At 38.8% G+C, this 25,764-nt stretch overlaps 1 protein-coding gene across 1 annotated transcript in view; it reads right to left on the bottom strand.

The window, feature by feature from the left end:
• MSRB3 (methionine sulfoxide reductase B3) overlaps nt 1-25,764 on the bottom strand; it is a 94,614-nt gene that overhangs the window by 51,432 nt on the left and 17,418 nt on the right. Inside the window, 3 exon segments of the mRNA XM_062584243.1 lie at nt 4,756-4,833; nt 6,607-6,715; nt 20,307-20,433. Coding sequence (XP_062440227.1) covers nt 4,756-4,833; nt 6,607-6,715; nt 20,307-20,433 — 314 coding nt within the window.

Genomic DNA, 25,764 nt, shown 5'->3' with positions numbered 1-25,764 from the left:
CGGGACTTAACTGATTTAGGCTAATTTGAGTAAATTAATAACTACTTATTGTATTATTATTATATATTATACATTAATATATAATCATCTTTATTAAATATTATATTAATATTTATAAAAATAAATTAAATAATGAGACCATAACGTGGGGTAGTCACTTGCTGCTGCTGCCAAACACTGGCAAGGCCACAAGTTGTGTTGCCAATGAACCCAATTAAGGCAATGTAGCTACCATTTGTAATTCCCATTTGCAAACACTGAGCACACCTATGAGATCGAGACCTGTACAAAACAAATGTACGTTTCCCCTTACAGGAAAAGGAGGCAGAACTGGGAAGACAAGTTTCTTCCTCCAGCTTGCAAGGAGGTGTTTTGCTTCCTAGAAAGTGACACCAGAAATACCTGCATCCTTCTTGCTTCTTACTCACTAGCTGAGGTAACTAACTGCTCTTGGCTTTCTGTTTCTGTGAATGCCATTCCTGGGCACCCAGGCACTGCAGAGGGAGCCCAACACATCTAACCCAGGACTGCAGATTTTACAAAGCAACAAAACCTCCAGCAGCACTCAGCACTTGCTATAGGAAATACTTTTGTAGATCTAGCCTGGTAATTGAGATCCTTCCTTAAGTTACAGGCACAGAATGGCACAATTCTCATGGCACTGCAATACCGCCCAAACATATTTTACTTTTCTAATGATTTACTTTTGGATGTCTAAGAGACGTTGAGAAGTCCACAAAGCTCCACAAAAATCAAATAAATACATGACATAAATAAGGATGTAGCTATTTCTTTTGGTGCATGTTCAGGATAGCCAACACCATTACTGAGAATTCCTTACAGGAAGCAATAAAGGCAACAGTGGGTGATTTATTAAGACTTGGCAACTCTTTTCTTGGCCTTAAAAATTGGAAACTGACACAACAATAATATTTCTTTTTTAAAAGGATGTCATTCTGTTAGGCTTCCCACTTCAAACCATCCACACCACACGTTTCTTACACAGTCTTGTACGTGGCCAGGGCCATGACTGTAGTTTATTAAATACTGAATAGTTTCTCCTCTACGGAAGCAGTGCAAGTCACAGATGTACTTCACTCAGGTCCATTCTGACCTTCTCTTTCCATGACTATGGACAGAAAGGTATTTTTGCATAACATATAACTATTTTGCATAATATAAAACTCTGAAAAATCAGAGTAGGTGCTATCCTTCAAATACACTTGGCCCTTAGAAAACATAGTGGTATAGCTAGCTCTCCCTGTAAGCTGACATAAAGACACACAACCTTGCCCTGGAGACTATCCAACCATGATAAACACGACACACAAAAAATTAACACAATAAGGTATAGTTTATGAGCACTAATTACTTTTTCTTTGGTGGGTTAGCCTTCTATCACATCAATTTGCTGCATCAAGACACACTGCAACCATACAAGGGCTAGGTCCAATGAAGGGGAAACCATGAAAAATGCCTAGAGAATAGTGGGGGAAGCACAGTTGCTCCTTTTAGCACAAGCCCGCAATTAGATTGGAGTAAGTGTAACACAAAACCACACCAGGGCTGTTTTGCAGGAAGGGAGGTTCTTGAGATTAGTTTATTGTCTCTCTCATTTATTGCTTTCTTTAGGCAGCTGCACTGGGATGTAGGAGACTGTCTGGTGTGAAAGTTCAGAGATAGAATAATTAGATTCAATGGCATGATTATGCATTTTATGTATGAGCCACCTTTGACTGTGGAAAAAGTTAAAACGTTCTCCATAAAGCTCGGGTGGTTTCTCATAACACTAGTACAAGTAGGTAGATGAAGAGATGTTAAATTCCTAATTGTTTCTTTTATCTTCCCTGTGATAGAGACAGAGTTCTGTTTTTAAGACATACCAAAAACCAGGTCTTTCATCTGGAGTGTAAAATTCATGTGTTCCCAGACCTTGTATGTCACATGGTAATGAAACAACGTAAATCAGAAATGTTAAAAGTTGAAGTTTGTTAATATTACTGCTGAAGCTCCAGTCCCTTTCCCAGTTAAACTGACAGGTCCATAGTCCAAATATATATATTTACAGATTACAATGACATAAAGAAAAAAATTAATGGACACCCAATGAGAACCAAATGGAAATGCAAGTTTCAGATGATTATCTGGAATTTTTTTAAAAAGAACTACTTGCATGTATTTTAACTGGGCTATGGACTTTCTGTTTATTGTATTACCATCCTACTTCTAAGATTTAGCAAATAACATACATATTAGATTTTCTTACAAAATTTTCTTCCCATTTCTTCAGCCTTCTGGGCTAAAGCAGTCATCAAGATGCAGGAATGAATCTTCCCTAGTTGAAGAATTTGTTATATATTGATATTTTAGGTCTGAGACCAAGGATTCTGGCCTGCTAGTTCTTGAGAGTGCTGTAAAACATTTGTATACTTCTGCATGATGATATTGAGGTTACTGCTTTTATATAAAACATTTGTATACTTCTGCATGATGACACTGAGGTTACTGCTTTTACATATTAGTTTTTGCCACTAATTCCAAGGCTAGAATATTTTGGAAGTGTGCAGTCCCTGCATTGTGTATCTTGTTTTCAGGCTGCACAGATCAACAGTGCACTGAGGTCAATGGTTGACATCACTGAGGATTTGGATAGAGAAGACAGAATTGTCTTCATTGCCACAATGCTAAAGCAGGTTTGTTTGTTGAGTTCAGAGAGTTGCCTACCAAGGGTCTTGCAAGTGAGAGTAGATTTACCAGGATTCCTGCTTATACTGCAATAACTGCATTTATACTGCAGTGCAGGCTCTATTTTATGTAATGGAAGAGACCCCATTACCACTCAGCATGCACCTGGCTGTATCTGGCCCTATAGACAAAATGGATGGACCTCCCATAACTCTCTCAATTTGTTCCCATGCTTGCTATCCTCTTCAAAACGACTGGCTGAATTTGATGGAGAGCTGAGGTGGTGAGAGCTCACGTCACAAGGCAACACAAAGACTTCTTTTTGTTGGACTAGGGCCCGTTCTGGCCTTGGAACACAATCAGAAGGGTTTTCTCTGATGCCCATTGGCCTGAGATTTATTAAAAAAACAAAACAAAAAAAAAAAAAACCACTCTTTCCTCCTCTGTCCTCTCATAAAATCAATAGGGAGTCTCCAAGAGAATCTGAAAACAGGGACATTTCCATATAGCTCATTTCACACAGAGAAATACAACACATTACCTTTAATTCAAAGAAGTCAAGACTATGCCAAAGCACACTGCACATTTAAGATAATCACAGGCAAATCTTATATTGCAGGTTTTTTCCCATATAAAACGGATTGTGAAAGCAATTGGAAAGCATTTAAATGAACTGCTGCTGTCCAAAGCTCACCTTGCAAAAAATCTACTCTTTCTTCAGCAGATGATAGAAAGGAATCCAGTCTTGAAGGTTCAAGGTGAAATCTTGGCTCCATTAGGTTCATTTGCCAAATGTGTGGACTTCAACAGAGCCAGGATTTCCCCCATAAAGACTTAGCCATAGTAAGCAAGGGTAACTAAATAGCACAGTAGAAAAACAGGCTATAGATCCTACTTTGTACCCCCAAAACAAGCACCACGGTAACATACAGCATGAGGATATGGTCTTGGCAGAGTTCATAATAATCAGCTTTCCAACTCAAAAAAATCACATTATGACCGGAGTTTCTCTTGGTGATCCTAACAGAGAAATCAAATATAACAGAGATGGAGTGTTTCTTTCATCTTTATAGACAAGTCTCTTGAGAATAACTATCATTGCCATGTCTGCTAATTCTGAAGATACATTAATTTTATTTTTCTTTGTAAACTACTACTAACCCAATTTTGTCTACTGTTAGTGCTATCCTGACCATCTTGCTTCATGCTGCTGTAAAGGTCTCTCTTCAATTGAGAAGGACTGAGCCAGTGTGGACTCAAGGAAAAAAGAAGCAAGAAATGAAATTCTCCATCAGAATGAAGAAAAATGGCCAGAAATATAAAAGCATACATAAACAAAAACTGAAAGCAAGCAGAATGATGCAAAGATTGAGAGAATTCAATCAGCACTGCTTCTAGCATACAATTTAAGGCTATCATTCCCACAGTACTTCTAACAAGTATTTTTCATGCGAGACACCAACATTATTATTTCTTTCTTAATCCTGGGCTCAGGTCCTAATTCAGCAGTGTATGTGTGCTAATTGGGAAGGATAAAAATCAAGCAAGCCCTGGGTTTTGTTTTCTTAGCTGTCTGAATTCTAAAAAAGCATTTCTTTCTTTCCTCACGTCAGAGATAAAATGCTCCAGTGCAGAGGAAGCACTGCTGCCTTGAATCCATATCTTAAGTAATCCATATCTACAAGTAATGCTAACTAGTTTAGATCCAGTACTGGATATCAACCAGTGCATTCAAAGGTGAAAGGGTTACTATACCTTGGCATGGCTGTATACGAAAAAAAGAAAAAGGCTAATCTTTACAAATTACCTATTCTATCAGGATAAGTTATCTTACTATGAAATTTACTATCTTACTATCTAAATATTTATTTGTTAAATGTTTGTATCTTTAAGAACAATTTTACTATTGCATTATTATTTACATTGCTTCTCATGTATTCCTGATCAGCTTGAATGATTTAAATTACCTTATACAACTACATTAAATCCTGGAATAGATGCAAGATTACATTGGAACACAGTACATAAACTAAGAGACAGTAATCTCAAAACTATATTTAGTATACTCACTTGAATAAAGGAGTTCCACAAACAACACATTTGTATATTCCTTGAGCTTTATGATGTGTGTACTCCCCCTCAAAGGCACTGGGAAAACAATAACACTATATTTAAAAAATAAGTAAAGGAATTTGGGGTTTTTAAATTATTAAATTAGCTAGGACTTTAGAAAAATATTATAGAAAAAAGCACTTAATTTAAAAGTTCACAGTTGTTTTTTATTAAATGAAGCAAATAAAGCCGGCACAGGAAAAAGGGAATGTCCTCATTAGTTTGCCTCAGGAGTTATGTATCATGCAGAAGGAAGCAAACTGTCACACAGTTCAAAGGACAGAACAACAACAAAAAAAGATAAAACCTAGAATCTTCCTATACTTCTCCAGAGAAGAACAATTTTTTGTAAACATGGACTGTTTGAAATTTAGATTATCTTAGGCACTTCTCTAGTTTTGTTTTTAAACGATCTTTAGCAGTAAGCTCAGATGCTAAGGTAAAAGCGTAAAGCGCTGATGTATCTGCCCATTAGAGGACAGGAGTTGGCATTTGGTTAGTAGAGGATGGGCTGTCAGAGTGACAGAAGTATTGTAGCTGAAAATGAAGTAATTAGTCCACAATTTCAAGCTGTGTGCGCTTTATATTTTTAGTTGAAAAGCAATATTACAGCTTTAAGGGAATATTTTTCTAAGTTAACAATCTAAAAGGCTAGGAGGTCATTCATCTAATACGAATCAGCTGTGCTAGTCCAACAAAAAGCCTATGTGCTCGGCAGCTTGTTTTTATTATCCTTTCACCCTTTTTATGAGGTCCAATTTTTTTTATAAACAGGATTTTTAAGAATGACCTAATCTCCGATTGTTTGTGCGCATTAAATCATGTTGTTGGTCCGGTACACAACCGTGAGCCACGTGGGAGAAGGCCGTGCCTCCGTGCCCGTCCAGCGGCGCGGGGCGACGCGGGCGGCTGGGCAGGAGAAGGCGACTGTCGCAGCGAGCCTCGTGCCGCCAACGCAGCAAGCAGCGTGCTCCGTCACGAAGCGCGCTGCCCGTTAGCAGGGGCCCCCCCATGCGTGGCAAAGAGCCCTTTCAGGTCATGAACGAAAACAAGCAGTTACATCATTAGTACGTTTGGATCAGAGGTAAAGCTAGGGCCCGAGGCCAAGCTCAATGGTATAAATTAGACAACAAAAATGGTTAGGCCTTGGCAAGTTACCTTCATGTTGGAATCAGCTGAGAGAGACTTTATTCACTAAAAACAGTCTTGGAAGCAAGTCCTTTTTCTCCTCCAGGATTCAGGGCTGGCTTCCAACGACTAAAGCCATGTGAGGGCAGTTATTGAAAATTTTTGACATTCCAACCACAAATGAGCCAATAAATACCTTCTCCACATGTGCTTCAAAAAGAAATTGGAGTGCGGTGGAAAAGAACTAAATTATGCTACCTTCTTTCTGCAGCCAAAATGTCTATACTCACAATGACCACCTTCAAAACTCCAGCTTCCTGGCACGAAGCCATTTCTCTCGTGGTTCTGCTTACTGTGATGTCTTCCAAAAAGTGTACCTAAACCGCTATTACTTCCACACATTTTGTAGTAAACTAAAAACAGACCCTAAACATAAGCCCTGTGACTTTATAAGACATACAGTGTTCATTAAAAGAAAAAGTCACACAAGACCCCTGGCCTCGGCCTCCACGCTGCAGATGCTTGTGTTTTCAGTGGTGTTAATTTGTAGGGGTTAGTAAACAAGTGCAGAATTCCTGGAAAAAAAGTTGGTGGGGAAGACGAGGAAGCAACAGGAAAAGGAAGGGGAGAAAAGAAAGGTGCCTCTGTCTTGAGGACTGGATTTCCTTCATCCTGCCTTACCTTTCAGTCCCTTTCTCCTGAGTGACATGGTACTGCAAGGGTGTCAGCCGCTTCCTCAGCTCCTCCTGGGAAAAGACCACCTTACAGTCTTTTTTATCCCTACATGACCCTGCAAAGGGAGAGGATATGGGAGAAGGAGCCTTTTTAGTTTAAAACCTGAATAATTGCTTTGGCAGACGGCCACAGCATAGCTTCTGCATTTGCTTGTCAATGACCAGACCAGTCCCTAATGCATGAAGAATGGCTCAGCTGAACTGCAGCTGATTATTTCTTCAAATCCAAGTTTAAAAAGAATTTTGCTTGAGAGCCAGGTGATTCCACTGGAGCAGTGACAGTGTGCTACAGCCAAAGCCCTTGTGTGTGTTATGTACTAAACTGTTGCGCACACAATCATTCACAAGAAAGTAACGTTTTCCAACCATTTAAAAAGTCTGCAGAAATAACTACAACTGAAATGTTCTTTACAAGACATCTATATCGGAGACTTACGGTAATGGGCATATGATGTTTAGCCACAACATGCAACAATTTCATAATGCTTTAAAGTAGCTTAAAATGAGTGTAAATCATTAAAATTCCAATATGGTTGATTTAACTGTGAGAATCCTGGTCCTTTCACTTTATAACATTAACAATCGTATTTTTTTTCCTGTTGAAGCACCAGAATATGACCCCTCAGCAGCAAGTCATTGCTTCACGCACAAAGTAGAAGCTTCAGCAGTGAAATTTCAATTGGCATTGAAATTAATCTCCTTTGAAAATCTCATCTTGTATTTTGCTTAATTCATGAAGAAAATCCAAGGAGTATATAACGATTACTGTGAAATCCATTTGCCCAATGCAAAAATTCTCATCACACCACAACAGAAAAATAATAAGTTTGCTTTTGAGAATGAAAACTCCCTAAGTAATAGGGAAAAGGAATTGCCAAATATGGAATTAACTTTGATAGTCACTTGCAAAAGTGAACTGACAAAATACAGCAGGTAAAAAGCACTCTTATTATGACAATAATTAAAATATGATACAATTAGAAATAAACAGTTCTGATAAAAATATTTTTGCAAGTTATGTATATAAACTCATAAAAAGACCAATTGTGTTCCCAAAGTAGAGGGAACAGAGTTACCCATCTGTATGTCATTTAGTACAGGAGAGGCAATGGCAGGTTTAAATTACATGGTATTGGATTGCAATTTCCTAACATTGGATGCTTTTCTGCTTTTTTACCTTGAGTCATTACTAAGGAGTGTTCATAAAAAGTAGCTTAAAGCACAGATGCTTGCAAATCATTTAAGAAAAGATGTTTCTTTCTTCCTCCCCTCTTTTTTTCTCAAATTTTTTTATGTGTGGGGGTGGGTGAATAGAGGAGAGAGAAAAAGAATAATGCTGTTGGTCACTACTGACTAACCCTAGGAAGTATTTTTCAGGAAGAAAAAAAAGTAAAATTGAAAACATCTGATTGAAGTAAATAGTGCAAACATAAAAAGCTTTACTAGTGAAAGAAAGGTATTGAAAAGCGACTTTATTTCATAGATTAGAAATTACTTTTGATCTAAACATTCTTAAAAACAGATTGTTTTCCACTCTGAGCCATCTCATTAGCTGTGCTGCAGAGCCTTCATTTTAATGGCAAGCTTTGAAAGAGTGCTGCTGTATGCCTTTGTTAGCTTCAATCTTATTTGGGAGAGGGATAAAGATTTCATTCCAGGTCTCTTTGTTTGTCTTTCAAGAACCACTAAAGCAGTATTCACACAAATTTTGCAGGAATGTGCCCTGTGCCATAGCTTACAAATTATTTGGTTTTGGTGCACTTAAAGGTCACCTTCCAAATTAGCAAAATTTTCCTACATCCTGGCTTTTCAACCTTAAATGTAAATATTGTTTCCTAACTGTAAGTGAGGTTTGTTCTTTATAACATTTGGTTGCTTATTTAAAGATGTCAAACTTTGGAGGTTTTTATTCTCAGAACATGCTGGGTTTTGGACTAATAAGTCTTTCAAAGTACAGCTAACAGCAAAAAAAAAGCATAGGCATTATATAAATAACTATTGTTATGTTGCATTATGCAACTCAGAAAGAAACTGAGATGTGGTTCTTCATTTAAAATTTCAATAATAAAAATTGGTCTAGACAGCAGTAATGAATCTTACAAACCACGATCTCCTCACTTTTAAAACCTCCAATTATTTTTTCAAAAGTTCGATTTATTCTTTACATGTTCAAAAAAGCAAGCTAGGCATAACTTCACTTGGAGTTATTTTCTGGAGTTATTCATGGAAAATATTAAATGTTTTAAAGAACAGTCAATATTCCCTTTTTACTCTCCTAGAATAGTTTCTTGTCTGTTTTAGAAATGTAGCAATCTACAGTCAATATACTCACAATTATACATAAGGAAATTTCTATATGCTGCTTGATCAATGACACAGATCAGAAGTAGGAGCATATTAAAAAAGATATTATAAAAGATTATTTTCAACAGTTAATTGCATGTTTCATGAGACAGACAAGTATCTACATCTACAGGGGAATCTTGCTAATCTGCATTTGGGTAAACTGCAACCTACCCTGACAGGGGACTTTCTAGGTTTACAATTTAGTGGAGCACCAGCAAAAAGCTGGTACAAATCATGTACGAAATCTCTTTGTGCAGCCCTTAGCATTCAAGAACAGCACTATTCAGTGATTTGCATCTTGTGAGGGGACGACATAAAGCAACACCAACATAAAGCTACACACACATATGTACAACTACGAGAGAAATTGCAACTAGTAATGCAGCTGTTATGAAACTCATTATTAAAAAAGAGAATAATGGTGCAATCTCACCATATTCTTCATTCTGGTTCCCCAAACAAGGGACCCACTACAGGCTGTAAGCAGGGAAGTGAAATTCGCAAAAATTTTTCAGGTAACTCAGGGATAAAATAAGGCTCCTAGTTCATTTGCAAATTATACATTCAAGGCAGAAGAGAAAAAAAAAACTGATCAGTTTTACAACTAGTATGACAACAGTGTGATTACAAAAGAGGTGAGAATAAATTAAAAATGCTGTGAGGACAGTAGAGTCTGGTTTCACTGGACCTATCTTTGGACACTGAATTGATGTTGCATCTAACTTGTTCTTTGGACGTAACTGTCTAAACAGTGACTTTAAGAAGAGCTTGGGACAATTCCATTTCTAAGCCAGACACTCCAGCTAGAGCCTACTGTTAGGAGAACTGAACATAGGCCTTCAAGAGTAGAGAAAATTGCATTTACTATTTGCTTTTCTTCTGCTCTGCAAAGCACCTCAGCCTCCTATAGACATCCTTTACTATAATGCACACATGGATTCTACTGCAAGATCTGAATCCAAATTAAACTTTCTAATCAGTGCACCTCAGTGCATTCATTCTTATTGCTGCTCATTAGAAAAGTACTGTGCATGCAGCTGTGTTCCAAAAACAGGCACTAATGTTTCCATTTTAGGCCAGCTATTTTCAGCTTTTTGCCAAAAAGTTACAGCAGTGCTAAAAGCTGTTAGATCTTGGAACAAGATGGGAGGCTTCTCAGTGCAAATGCCAGGCTTACAAATCTCAATGTATAAACATTAAAAAGCTCAGGAGAGTAAAAGAAACAAACAAAAACAGTTCTGGACCCTTCACTGTGCTTCAGGAATGGTCTTTCTGAAAAGAAATGCAGTGTACACTGCAATTTCCTGTTCACCCAAAGACTACCCAAATTTTAGAGTTCAGCTCTAGAGTCTAGAGTCCCTCTCTACAAAAATGAAGTGAACAGAAAGTATTTTCTGGGTGTTGACCTGATAATGAAGACATTAAGCATCTCAACTCACATACAAATTCCTATTTCAATTGACCTTTTCAAACCTGTGGTTCATAATGCAGGTGAACACCAGTGCGTGCCATTTCCTTCAATATAACTGATCACAAGAAACCTAGCAACAAGATATGTCCAGACAGACTGACACAAGTTAACAGACCATTACTCCTCAGCACTCAGCCCTTCACCTGCTCCAGTGTGCCTGAGGGTGTCGGCTAGTGTCTGACATGCCCTGAACTACCTTGGCATTTTGCCTGATGGCTTTCCATCTTTAAATAGTCTTTTGAACTGTTCTAATGATTTTATGTTTTGTTGCTTCCTATCACTACTTTGAAATTAACATTTCAGCTTCATGGAAGACACAGCATACATTTTTCTTCTACTACATATGCCTATGTTCCACTAGCATTAATGGACATTACAGTCATGCGCTGAACACATACCATTAAGACTTCCTGAATTAAATACAGCTAGACCAAATGTTCCAGCAGAGCATAGCCATATAATAAATCAGGCTTCCAGTTTTCAGTACAATTTCTTTTAATATACCCAAGCATTTTTCTAGGGGCCTTCCAGCTCATTTTATTTTTCATATACCACCACAGCCCCACTCCTGCAGTGTGACCTGTGTGGGCAGACCCTGGAGAATATGCAGAGCTCCAATAACTACATAAGGGTCTATGAATGTAAATCAGATTACAGGATCTGGCTGTAAGTATACATCTCTCTACTCTCCAAAGTCTGTCCCCTCATGAGTGAGTCGTACCTTACTCCCCAATGGTAAATTATCTCAAACTGATGCTAAAAAGAATCCTCCAAGGGTGAAAAATATGTACACACATTTCTTTAACTAAATATCCTTACATATCTTATCACTACCTCTCAGCTTTATTAAAATTGGAATCTCTCATTTTCATTATTTCAAGTTTAGTTTCCAGAGTTTACATCTCTTGTTTACACTTTTGCCTCTCTCTCCACTTAGGCAAGGGAAAACAGACAATTCCATTTCACTTCTGTTTAGTCTGTTCTCCGCAGCCTTTGGTCCGCAACCTTGTGAGAGCACTGCAGGGCTCTGTTCCTGCAACCAAGCCAGAAACTGCTGGTCTAGTTAAAAAAAAGGAAAAAAAAAATCTTGAAAATGCAAATTGATGGAAATAGTTCTATTGGCTTGTAAGTTTGAAAAAATTACTTTCCAATACCTGTATTAGACATGATAGATCTTTTCATAATTCTATCACAAGCCATTTTAAATTACCTGCTGCTGACTAGGATAGATATTGCAAAAGAAGTCTGAAAAGTCAGGAGGTTAAGTTTAAGCAAAATCCAAACTTTGGCATTAAAAAAAACCTGTAAATGTTTTACACACTGAAAAACAGATCGGTGTTTCTTCTCTGTGGGGTGGCTCCTTTGCTTTCTTGCTGTAGGTAGCTACCTCCCACCCGCTGCTGAAATACCATTTGCAGTTTCATGCAAGCATTAGGAGTAATGGGGCGAAGATCATTTCCACTATATTGTGCGTTGAAAATCCAAAAGCTGGGTACCAGGACAACAGTTACAATTTTGGGTCAAATGTCATATTCTATCTTAAAAGAACTACAACAAAAAATTAACTGTCTTTTAAAAAAAATGATTTACTTAACACCCAGGAGGGTCATAGGGCCACAAGAGAAGGGCAAGTCAGCTCTTCGCAAATTCACAAGCTTCCCATGCAATCAAATCATAGATCTCTCTCACATTTATTTTTTCTCCTGGTCATTAACATGGCTCATATTTTATAAAAATGTATGTATTTTGAGTAACCACCAGAGATCTCCCATAACACACAACAATTTGTGTAAAAACACAAATTTCTCAAGCACTAAAAAGCACCCCCAAGCCCCAACCAATGAACCTCTTTTGTGCACTTGTTTTCTTTTTGAACAAAGTGGTATTGGAATCACTGTTATCCCAGTAAGGCCGAATCTACAGGAATGGAGGCTGACTTCTTGTTCCCCCAGAACTGCAAGTGTTTTTGCTGCAGGTTACATGTGATATACAAGCAAAAGAGATGTTCCTTGGAAAAGAAATCTGAAGCTGCCTTCCCTCTCCACCAGTGTAAAAAACGTTCAACAAAAGATTAAAGTGTTTTGCATAGTGGGAAAGGGAAAAAGAAAAGCAGCTTCATTTATCTTCTCCAGGGTTGTCTACTTCACTTCCACATCTCACATTAATGAAATAAATGTCACTACCAGCCAAAATCTTGGTCTCAAATCCTTTCAAAATCATAACCACTGCGCACTCCAACACCACCCTGCCCTGACTAGCAGAGGTGAACACTTTCCACAGGGGCTTTTCTAGCTATCATCATTACTGTAGTGCTGGCAGCACGCAGCTACTCAACAGAGGTTGGTGAAAAGAAGCACCTTCAATAAAGTGGAGCAAAAGCTCATTACGTTATAAACTACCACTTTTGTTAGCCTTTCTGCTGGGATGGCCAAAGAGAGAGTGCACAGGGCAGCTGACCTATTCGCCTTACTCTTAGATGCAAACCAGGCAAGACAAGATCAAGATCTATTGGTACAGCAGTGGGGGAGGGAACATTTATAGTGATGGATTTCTCTTCCTCTCTTCCCTAACAGATAAAGAGACTTTTGTTTTGCTGATGTGATCCTAGCACCTTTCACAGGCACTACCTTTGTTTAAATTAAAAACAAGAAAGGCAGAAACACTGAGCACTCTGTATCTGGTCAGTAGCTTTCTGTCAGAATCAATAAAAGGGTGTACAACATATGGAAAGGCATTTTATTAATGGCAGAATTAAGCTGAATTTAATAAGAGTGACTTATGCTACCTTTCGCATTTAAAATATTTCAGTGAGCCATCAAAATAAGTTTATTCACACGGCTTTAATAAAGGTTTAACCCTACAGCGGAAACAATTAAAAAGTGGTGTGTAGCTTATTGTAGCATTCAGGCTGTTGCTAAATTCTCCTGCTGCTTCCTCTACAATAGTGATGTGTGGCCTGTGAAATGAACACTGCATTTCAAGTAATTAAGGTGCCGCAATCTATACTTGGGGTGGGGGTGGAGAAAAGGAGAGGGAAGGAGGAGGGAGACTCTCTGCTCTCCTCCAGTGCATTGCAACAGCCCAGATCTAACCCCATTTGCAACACTCAGGTCTGACTCCCAACTGTGTAGAAACTCTTTTAGCAAAGACATAAGCAGGCACCGTCTACTTGGTAGCCTTCCTCCTTCTTCCATCTCCAAGCACTGAGGATGTACCAGGCTCAAGGACAGGAGCAGCAGGAACATGCTGTGCTCCAGCTGCTCTCCTGCTACAGCCACTATGGAGAACCTCGCAACTCCCTCCCTTCCCAACTTGCCTCAGGACTAAAGGCAGAAAAATAGCCCAAATGCTTGGTAACCGCCAACTTCTTTCCCTAGTGGGCCTCCTAGACTGCCCCATCTATAAAATTCAGCCATGTTTTTTGGATCAGGAAGGCATGGTCAAGGCTTCTTATAGCCTTAGCAGGAATTTGTTGAGCCCTTCCCCTGCTCTACCCTCCGTGGGATTCCTAGACCTGGAAGAGGGTGTTAACATCACTGTGCACTGCCTCCCCTGCCGTGCACAAAGCTGCCAGCACTGCACAGGAGCTGCCAGCAGGCATGGCAGGCAAGTGGCACTGCTGTCCAGAGCAGCCACAGGGCCTACAAGAACCTCCCTTCCAGCAGGAGGGTACCATCTTAGCCCAGCAATGAGCCCCATCCAAACAGAATTTTGTTTGAAAGAAATCAAAAGATGAGGCACATGTTTAGTTGGTAATTAAGTACAAAAATTTTCTGCTTCTTAGTCACCTCTGAGACAGACACAATCACTCTCCCACTCCTGGTTTCCCCCTAAACCATGATCTGTGCTGTGGTTAACCTAACAACTCAATTATAACTTTCACATCTCTGATGCCTGAGTCCCACTTTGTATTCTCTAGATCCATTTAAGGTATCATCAAATTCCAAACACACATATCCCCCTAAAGACCCACTGGATCACCTCCTCGCCATCAACTCCAAAGAGATTCTAACCGACTTGAAGGGGTCACATAGCCATGCTCCAGCCTTGGCACCTCTTCTTGCTTGCTGTCCTTTGGCTTAGCAATACATAAAATCTCATTCCTTTTTGTGGACTGTCGCTTCTCCTTTACATCTCATTCTTCTCTGTAACCTTGATTATGTACTCTGCAGAAAAGTGGCAAAGTTGGTTGTTGCTTTTAATTGAAGGAAAAGAATGCAGTCCTGACTTCTCAGATCTCCTGTTATATTCAGACAGTCTAGTAACTGAAACAGTAGCTTTTCACAGGAGCCTTTAAAACACAGAAACACAGTTAAGGCTGAAACCTCATCTTTTACATACCTAGCTTCAGCAGAAAAAGCAGGAAGCCTAAGTTGCATGGGGCACAGGAATGGAACACAGGAAATTTATGAGCTCTCAGAATTAAAACATTCTTGCAAGAAAGGAAAAAATGGTTTGTGCTGGGTCCTTTATGGGAGTAGGAAGGGAAGGCAAACGACCTTAAGACATCCTTCAGGAAACACATTAAGGAACCGAGCCTGTGCCTAATGCTGGCAGCGTAAGAAACATCTTATCATCCCATGCTACTCCATGCTACAGAATCACAGAGAAGCTTCGACACAGACAAGGCCCTTCCTGGAGTCTTCGTTAAATAAGTAAATGAGGAAGAGTGCAAAACACCACTACAGTGAGATATTAAAAAGAAGGTAGAAGGGGAAAAGGAAAGAGATGGCCAAGGAAAGCACTGAGCAGAACTGACTATCTCTCCACTCTTCTAACAGGGGATGAAAACCTTAACAAAAGTTTAGGATGGTTTTTTATACCATCCCAATTTTTGCAAGCATCAGGCGCAAGAAGTGTATCACTCCCAAAGAGATATTCTATAAATAGATTTCACTCCTTCCTAAAGTGTATTAAGATCTTCTAGATCAATTATTAGTGTACAAAACCAATGTTTGTAAATAGTTTGGTTTTTTTAAGCAAACATAACATTGAATATACTCCTATTAAGATATCTCTAGAAAGATACTTTTTTCAAGACATTCAAAAAATATGATAATGTGTTAGATTACAGCAGCATTCTACTATCACAGCACTAAGAGGCAAAAGGGAGATATAAACAGACATTTATATACTACTAACACATGAACAATTTAAGATACTATTTCCTGCTGTGTTCACATTGTGCTCATCTTCAACACTCTGTTCAAGCATGTATCAAATAATTCTCATAATTTCTGGGAGGTAGTCAACTAGGAAACACATAAGACAGACTGTATTTTAAATAAAAATTCAATTTTTGTGGCAAACTGATATTTGCTTTTTATTTAGCTTCTTAGAAATAAGTTATACTTTTTTGCCTTCCCCAACCAGTACTGAAGAAAAAGTACATTCAGCCTAGACCTTGTATGACAAATTTAAACCCAGAGCAAATTTTTATGTTCAAGTTATAAACCCCAGAAAATAGGGATTTATAATGAAAACATTGACAGGCACTTAACCATAGCTGTACTAGTGGGTCTTGCTATAAAACATATCAGTCTCACCTTTATGTTCTTTCAAACCATGTGAAGAGATATCCATAATATTACATCTTTGGTGACACATATTATATAAAGCTATGGGAACGTTACAACATGTATTATGGAAATTATAGCTCTGAACATATAAACATACAATATAAAAACATTTAGACATACTTACTTACACAAAGTATAATAAGTAAATACAGTTATTTTGAACATACTACACTAAGTTTTTTTCTAGACTTTTCATTGTTAAAGACAGATCTGGCAGGCACTATGCACACATATAATTTCACTGATACAAGCAGTTTGAGAGTTCAGAGGGACTAACGCATATGAGTAATTCATGTATGTAAATGTTTGCAAGATCTGCTCCTAAAAGCAATCCTTTATGTTAACAGATTACCACTAAAAATCCAATTTTCAGACCCAGTAATTTTCTGCTCACTAATTATTCATTTTGATTTTATGGAAAGACATTACACTGTAACTTGGAATTAATAAAGATTTAATAAAATATTTAATAACAAAAATTAATAAAATATTCAATAAAACAGGCCATGAGAAACTATAGGCTATCGAAACTATAGGCTACAGGTATTTATTTGATAAAGACTCACACCATATGCCCAGCACCATCTTCATACAGATGTATTGTAGCTTACTCTAATCGTACAAAAGTATGGTTTCTTACTGATAGTTATTCTAGTAATTAAATGCTTCACAACAATTTAATATCATCTACAACTTTATTATTTCATACACTTCCTGGAAAAAATACTGCCTAAATCTGCCCCTGTACTCTCTTCATTGTTACTTTTACTTAATTTTACAACTACTATAATTTTCTTTGATCTACCAAAGAGGAAAAGCCAAATTATCTCATGCAAAAAATGTGATGTAAGCAGCACAACATTCAAAGTGTTAAATAAATAAAGATTTTTTTAAAAAAATGAGAGCCCATAATAATTAGAAGACACAGCAAAGCAAAATAAGATATTCTTTTACTTTATATCTTGGTGGTCTGCTACAGAAAACATGTACATGGAATCTGTATAATCATTATCTGTATCAGTTACTTGATGATATGCACTAAAGCAGCTGAAGTAGTTTTTACATTAAAAGATTCTGGGCCTTTTCTTTTTTTAAATTTAATTCCTATGAATTATACCGTAGTAGGTGCACCCTATGTTTCCAAAGAAATTCAGAGCATTCAACTCCAACAGAGCAGGCTCAAGGAGTGATACTTCTAAATCACATGAAAACACACAATGGAGCTGCAATCGTTGCTGGAAATGAAGAAATCTTGAACTAATATGAATCTAGCCTGTGTATGAGTACAAATTTATGTGATTTTTCCCAATGCTCCTTCTTTTTTAAAAATAATTTAAATTGTTCATAAGGTCTCAGGGTGTACTTATGTATGAATAACTCCTAAAGGGGAAGCTTTTCATATAGCTCTAGGCATGCAAAACAATATATGACTAGTGCCATCTACTGGAAATGTATGGTACTAGTCTGTCTTTATAGTATCATACATAAAAGTATGGCTTTAGGTCAAACCGTGCATTAGATTTGCACAGATTGAAATATGTAGTCCTAACTTCAGAAAAGGAATATTTTTAAAATACGTTTTGGAAGAATAGATATAGAATATATATATCTATATATATATAGAGAGAGATTAATATAGAAACAGAAAGAGAGCAAGTAAAATCATTTCCTTATCACAATGGTTAATTCGATTTATGAATAGATTTTCTATCTTAAATCACACATACTTATTAAGTACAGAGTAATCCAAAGAAGAGGCAGAAGATTATCCCTAGTCTAAGATATTTCTTAGCATTCTAAGAAGGACATTATTTCATTCATCTTTTTGAAGTAACATTTTCATTTGCTTCTGATCTACAAACGTGACTTCATAGAGTAAAATAAATATAATATCAAATAAATTTGTTATAGCATAAGTAAATCTTATAGGAGGAAATGAAATAACATAATTCTAGGGACCATTCCAAATGCAAAAATTAAAATGATACTTCCATTGAAGTCCTTGTCCTGCAAATATTTAAATGCACAGAATTTAGAACTACGTAAAGAAGCTCAATTTACAGCTAGAAAATATTTTGAAAAACACAATACTGGCCAGAGCATTTGGCTTTATATCTAGGCTCAAGGATGAGACCTCTACCAGCACTTTACTCTCTCACACTAAAATGACAGAGCTTCCAGACTGTTAGAAAGTCTCCTTTCATAAGAAATTTGCTATGCAACCAGAAGACAACCAAATTCTGTAGCATTTGAGACTTTGTAAATAGCACGAAGTCATATGGCTGCCTGGTCACAATTTGCACAAAAGTGGGTATTGGGAAATGCATTGATACAATGTGTTGTTTTTTAAAAGAGTCATGAGAACTTGGGGCATTTTCTGTATATTCAAAAGTTAAAGTCACAGTGGATTGTGGCATTTAAACAGATGTTGTCTCTAGACCTCATTCCCATGTTTAATTTGATACATGCTTTACCATTTACTTGTAACTCCCTCAATATACCACACACAAAAAAACAAACCAAAGGCAAAGCTAGCCTACATTAATTTATAAGCGTCCAGGGAATTTAGATTCCTCTTAAAATATGTGAAATATGTGACTGTATATTATTCCACTGTTAGCAGATGAATTTTGGTTTATAATACATATATAAAGTAGCCAGTCAGTGGAACTCAATTTGTTAATGTTTGCACAGTTATGGATCAAACAGTTAGGAATAAACAGTAGTGTTATTAGCTTTTTACTCCAAAATATGACCACTGGATTTTGCCGGAAAAACAAGCTGACAAAATTGCTAACATAATGCTTTGCAAAAAGGTATGCAAAAGAAAAGCCTCCTACAGGCTGTGTTTCTAGCTGGCCAACTTTAAGATCTCCTTTTTAGGGCAGGAACAAAATGGACAGAACACTGGGAATGCCCCATTTTAAGGTATGTACCAGCAGTATGAGTGCACATCAGAAGATGTATAACGAGGCCTAAGGAAATTTGCTTATCCTATATTTTTAGGATTTTAAATCTGGCTCACCAATACATACAACAGGAAACAAAGGTCAGGCTGACACAATGTGGGCTATTCTCTCTTCCTCAATATGTTTGCAGCTCTTATCTAGGTTAATGGGTGTTTTGTGCACATGTGGGGGAAACACAACACAAATGCTGCAAAAATTGGACTCAGATTTAGTTCAAATAAAGTGTAATCAGCTTTAGAAAATCCATCAGCTTCAAAACTGATGTCTTATCACTGAAAAAAATCTTTAGAACATCACCTCCATATGTATGTTAAATACAGTTCTGGGGAAAAAAAGTGTTTATAATATTTTGCACTCTTCAGAAACAGTTGTGAGTGTATTACAAATGCCCAAGCTGATTCTTATTTGAGGTTTAAAAAATTGATCAGCTAGGGTTGTATCATTTTTATTTAGGTGTCAAGAAAATGCCTAGTAACATTATAAATTAACTCACTGAAGCTTTCATTTTCACTCACATAACTATGTACACTATTTATTATGCAGACATTGCACTTAGCGTTGTTTTTGAAATAAAACACAAAATACTTTGGTTTAAGGTTTTAATCATATAACCAGTTCATAGAGATGGAGTCTTACGGTACTCCTCACAGATCTAACTTCAGGCCCAGGACATTACATGGAAAGTGCAGCTGTGTCTGGGCATTAAGTTGCACGTTTTCATATTCATTTATTTATTTAGAGAAGTGTCCAAATATTATGCTGTTAGAGGAGAGAAAGAACTATGTTTTAAGTTCTGCACACTTTTTGTATATACCTTTCAGTGAAACATACTTAATTGATAACATAATTGTAAAAAAGGGACACATCAGTGTAAGGACAGTATACTTGTACAGATTTTGGAAATTATTTTTAAGTCATACAATTTAACTATAACTGTACAGTAACTTCTGTTCAGTATCTTTTTTAATGATAAATAACATTGAACACAACTGATTTTTCAGTTTAATTGCACTATTTTTGTCAAGAAAGAGGAAAACACTATAAAATTTAAGAGAGAGCATGTTGGACAAGGAAGTTGGATAGCATTTCCAAGCATCTTGAAATCTAGGATATGAAAACTCTCAACCAAGCCAGTGACTTACAAAAAAGCAAACAAACTTCTGGTTCAAAGGAAAATTTAAACAAATCAGAGCACCCATAGCACACCGTTTCCTGCAGCAGAGACACCCATTCCTAAAAGGGCCTTCAGTATGCATGACACAACAAGCAGCACCCATTCAACCTGAGGGAAGCCCACAGGCTCGCAGGGCCACTGGCTGGCTCTTTGTCACCAAATGCAGCAGGTTGAATGCAGACATCACTGTGATATCCTCACCAACAAAACCAGAGGCAAAGAACAGGGGCAAGAGCTGAGTAGGGAAGAAAAAGAAAAAAAAAAGATGAGAACAAATTAAAACATCAAAAATGTTACGATACATTCACAGAAAAACAAACGCTTACAATTTTATCTAAGACCACTACATGGGAGTACAATTTTGAAGCCCTTTTTTCTGTGGGTTTAACCTATTTCTCATCCCCCCTTCAAATTTCGATACAAAGTAGTACATAATATTCAGTGATGCAGCTTTCTGTGCTACCAGGTAGGAGGGAGGGGGCATTTTTATAGGGACCATTAACATCACCTGCTTTAGATACCCAGCTTCAAGCAACTCAAGGTAGCAACCTACCTAATGGCAATTGAGGAGGTACTAATGGATAAGTCACAGCACCTAAGTTAGGCAGCAGGAATCTTTTTTAATATCTAGTGATGCAGGGCTTATCAAATGTGCAGGCTTTTCTTTTTTTCTTTTCTTTTAACAAAACCGAACTCCGTAACATTTCTGAGTGGTGAATACTGGAAACCAGTCATTGCTAAAAATTGTTCTTTTGATGACTTGTTTGAAGAACATGACGTTTTATTGTAATAAACTTGCCAGATACCACGACTTTTTAAAAAAAGATAGGAAATAATTCACACTGTAAACTGTCCAAGAGATACATTTAAACAATCTTCCGGTCAGTTTAAATATAGCAAACAGAGAGATAGCAGTGGTAAGATTTTATTTTAAAAGGATTTCATGCACGAATACTAATTGTTTCATTTACTCTGTGATGGCAAAGAGGAAATGCAGCTGCCTTATAGCACAGTCATTCTTAGCTGCAGTCTGCTTCAGAAGATTGTGCGACACGAGGGACTCGAGCCAGCCTCCACCGAAGTCAAAAACGAAGCTCTCATTGACTCCAGTGGAAGCAGGATTAGGCCCCAGATGGCTAATAAGCCATACTGCACCACTGCCCATCTCCTCCAAGGCGCCTTCTTTTTTTTTTTTTTTTTTTTGAACATCATAGCAAGAGAGCTGCAGGGTGCAAGTGTCCAGAAATGTACTAAGGAACGGTTTTGTCTTGGATATTTCCTGAACCAGACAGAAGTTGATCACGGTCTCTTCCGACCCCCTAAAGAACAAACACATAATACACGGTAATATATAGTACCAAATTACTCTGGAGTATATCTGACAGAAAACTGCTTGTATTAGCATGCCTGAACCCTGACTTTCCCAAACTAAACTCACTACAAAACCAAAACAATTTTGTGTTACTAAATGGAGACAAAGAGGAGGGGGAAGGTAAGCACTATACAACGAACAGCCTGAGAGAACCATTAAACATAAATAAACATGTCATTTTCACGAGTGACTGCAGAACTGTTTTTAAAAAAAAGAAAAAAAAATCCTCCAGAGCAGACTACTGACTAATAAAAGATCAAAGGTCTATACGTAACAAACCCCACAAATAAAAAAAACGTAACTTTTTTTCCTCGCGACCTTCACCGCAAGGAATAAAGTGCGCAGTGAAAACGTAATTACCGAGCAAAGCTGCAGCCTTTTTTGTGCTCCCGCAGCTGATCGTAAAACGTCTTCCTACTCTGCCTCCCGGAGCGCAGTGCCAGGCGGCCTGCGCGCCGCCCGCCCGCCCGCGGCCATCTGGCTTGTGTCAGGCCCGCGAGGCAGGCGGCCGCGGCGCTGCAGGAAGCGCCGCGCTGATGTCACGGCGCGGGTCAGGCCCGGAACAAAGACGTATTCTGCAATTAAAAAGCCCGGGTGCCCCGAGAGCGGGGGCCGCCGGCATGCGCCCGCGGCTGATTTATGGCCAACGCCGGCTTCGCCGGTCCCCGAACAGGCGGGCACCATCTAGCGGCAAACGGGAAAGGCCTCGGAGAGGAAAGCGGGGGGCTGCGGCGAGGTTGCACCCCGCCGTCCCAGCCCGGCGGGCCCCGGGGCCGGCTGCTGGCGCAGGCCCACCGCTCGGCACGTGAAACGAGACGCCAAGCACCCGCCAGGCTGGCGAGCAGCGGTCGGGGCCCTCGCACCGGCTCCCACGGCTGAAGGCGGCCACGGGGAGCCGAGCAGCGGCTACGCAGGGGTTCAGGAGCTGCTCCCCCCTGCAGAGCCAGCAAACGGGCCGCTGGCCAAGTACTCGCCCTTTGGCCACCAGCCACCTGATGCCCCCGTGCCCTCGCGGTCTGCCGCTAAGCCGCCTTGCTTTAAAAACGAGGACGGACAGCATGGATCGTCTTCGAGTTCTGGAAACTTGCGTTCTGCTCCACGCGTGGACAGACTGACTATAGCACAGCACAAGTACGACCAGAATGAAATCTTAATTAAAAGCACAGAAACAACATCTGGTCTCCAGTGCTTACATTTACTTCATTCATACCACAGCCCGGCACTTATTTCTCAGTTAAAGACTGCCAATAACTTCAATGGGAACTTTGTTTCCTGCAGAGTTCACCAGACAGTTCTGCGAAAGCTTGGCTTAGGCAGAAACTCCCAGCATAGTAACTTTTTGTAGCTGTTGCTTCAAATTAAGAATATTCTTAGCTAGTTTGGAGTTCAGAGTGCCAAGGGAGAGACAGATCAATACCTACACGGCTAGGTTTTTACAGAAGCTGCCCATATGATGTCTTGCACATGGTTATGAAGTCTCCCAGCGCAACCAGACACACGTATCTGACGAAGACAGAGTGCACAACATAGACGTGAAGGGACTCATCGTTTTTCTGGACTTCATTTTTCCTGTTGTGCATTCTGCCAGCTTAACAAATGCGCTTCCTAGTGATATTGGATTTACCTCTCCAGACCAAAACCATTTCCCTGCTCTCTTTTGTTAGAAGTAAACAGGATCATAACTCCCTCAAGTGTAAACAGTTTAAAGGAAATTATTTGAAATCCCCAAGGATTATAAATAGATCCTGACCTCTTGAAAATGTCAAATATTTCAGTGTTCACCAAAATGTTGTTACTGAGTCTCAAGTATTCATAAAGACTTGGAGGATATATAAGTCCTGAAAGCCCAATAAAATATAACTGAGCATTCATGAAAGTATTTTATTATGGTTAACATATTTTTTTCTTTTATTGCTGGTGTTTTGATCGCTATTTTTATTTACTCTGTACATTAAAGCAATGCCCAGTAGTTTCAAGTAGCATCAGGACCTCCTGGTGTTAAGTACTGTAAATACACACATATGAAATCCATGCTGCCAGATGCTTACAGTTCAAGATAAAGAACTACTTATAAAGAATGGGCAAAGAGAAGAACAAAGTTAAAATAATTACAATTTTCACCATCTACTAACGCATTCAGTTTGAAGGTGCTTTTCTTCACTGTCTGCTAATTCTCTGGGTAGAGAAAAGAGTTTGATGGAGAACAACAGTAACCTAGTTGTGTCAGACGAGGTGTTCACTCTGCTCTTTCTGCAGCAAATAAAGCTTGTCCATACACGTCAATAAGTCCAGAAACTGGGTTTGCAGCTCAGATTTATTCAACATGAAGACTCAGAACATGACAAGGAACACAAGAAGAAAACACCATTTTGGAAATATTGTCAGTAGTTTAACCTGGACCTCTGCAGGGCTAAACAGGGATCGCCACACCTGCGCTGAAGACGCTTGCCTCAACGCAGGCAATGCTGCCATGCCAGCACAGCGCTGCACCTCAGCTGAATTTCCCTAGTAGGCGCCAGGGCGAGCAGCCAGCAGTAGCTAAGTCAACCGTGGTGCATCCAAGCCATGGCATGCGCTGCAGCGTAGCACCGCCATCACGCGGACCCCGTGAATCTCCGCTAAAGCACCGCAACGTGCCCATTTTCCTGCTGGATGAATGTGCCAGAAAGAGCCCAGCACACAGCCTGCAGTGCGGGGAGGTGAAGGAAACTGCTTTTATTAACCATTTAAAGATCACTCCCAACTCCACCACAGGCCTGAGTGTGCTGCCCAGGGCACTCTACCTCCCCACCAACCCTCCTGGTCACGGTTAGGTCTCTCAGGCCCTGCACCGCGCTCCCCTCTGGTGCGATCCAGCACCAAAGGGGCCATCGTGCAGCTTTCATCTCCCTGGTGCGGACGCTAGCTGTGGAGATAGCTTGCAAATCTTGTAAATCATATAAATACAGCAACTACGTGATTAGGTGGGATTTAGAGGCCTTTCACTCAACTTATAAACATTGTAACTCCAGGAAAGCCTTCCTTCTAGCATGTAGATATCCTAATGTCGACACATGTTGAAGCACTGTTTCAAGAGCTTCCATGTTGTCAATTGCAAAAGTTCAAAAATCGTAAGTTAGGCCTCAAAATAAATAAGATTTGTTAAAAAGTAGCATAAGGGTCTTCCAAATTTGTCCTTCAGAAGTTAAGAATTTTGTATGTACTCAGGTTATGTTTTCTCAGCCTCATAGAAATTTATTTGGGGGAGGGACAGCTTTAGAGCTACAGTTCTGATACTATCACATCTTGCTTTTAGGAGCTGCAAGGAAAACATCAAAGGTCTCAAGAGCTGATAACACTATTGTTTTACTTCAATTTTTTCTATATTCGATGTTTTCCTGACAACTCAGATCCAGAAATCCCACAATTACACAAGAATCTCATCTCTCACTCACAAGAAAAATGGGAAGTTTTAGTCCTTTACTAGTAATTAAAGGGGAAAAAAACACAGTAAAGCAACTAGACACAAATTCTTAAGGGAACAATTATTTCTTCCCTGAATCAATACTGAGACCTTAATGGTGTGAGGTTTCCATTATTTTTTTTCAATTCCCGCCCCCCCACCCCGCCCCAGTCTGTGGCCCTATTTTGAGGACAGGAAACAATTACAGATACATACACACTAGCTGGAGAGGTAGGCTCCTATGTCAGGAATTTCTAAGCCACTAGAAAAAAGCAAAGAGTAAAAATACTGCCATATTGGAGAAAACCAAATAATGAGAAATAAGAAGATAGTAAAAGCCTATGATTCTTATATACTCAAGTGTTACATTAAAAGTTTAATTTTAAGTAGTATTTGCTTTTTTAAGTTTCTCAAGCCCAGCAGTAAATTCAAATAGCTGTTTTCTAAAGGCTTTTTCCCCCTTTTTTGATTTCTGACATAAATCAAAGTATAATCAAACGTTTCACTGATAAAATTGAGTGGATTCATTCCAGCTCTACCATTTGTATTTTATTATTATTATTTTGCTTTTGTTCACATAAAGCTGCTCCTAATCAGACTCAGTATATAGACCAGCACAGCTATCAGGCACTGCTGGAACAGCAAGTACCATCTAGAGACCCAGATGAGTGGAGTAACTACTTCAGTATTTCATGGACTTTTGTGTCTGAAGTGTTACTACCTTTGCTATAAAAAAATTCTGTTTTTGCTCA

Source organism: Rhea pennata, chromosome 1 (genome assembly GCF_028389875.1).
Source record: "Rhea pennata isolate bPtePen1 chromosome 1, bPtePen1.pri, whole genome shotgun sequence".
Classification (NCBI taxonomy): domain Eukaryota; kingdom Metazoa; phylum Chordata; class Aves; order Rheiformes; family Rheidae; genus Rhea; species Rhea pennata.
This window is presented reverse-complemented; position numbering and strand designations above follow the sequence as displayed.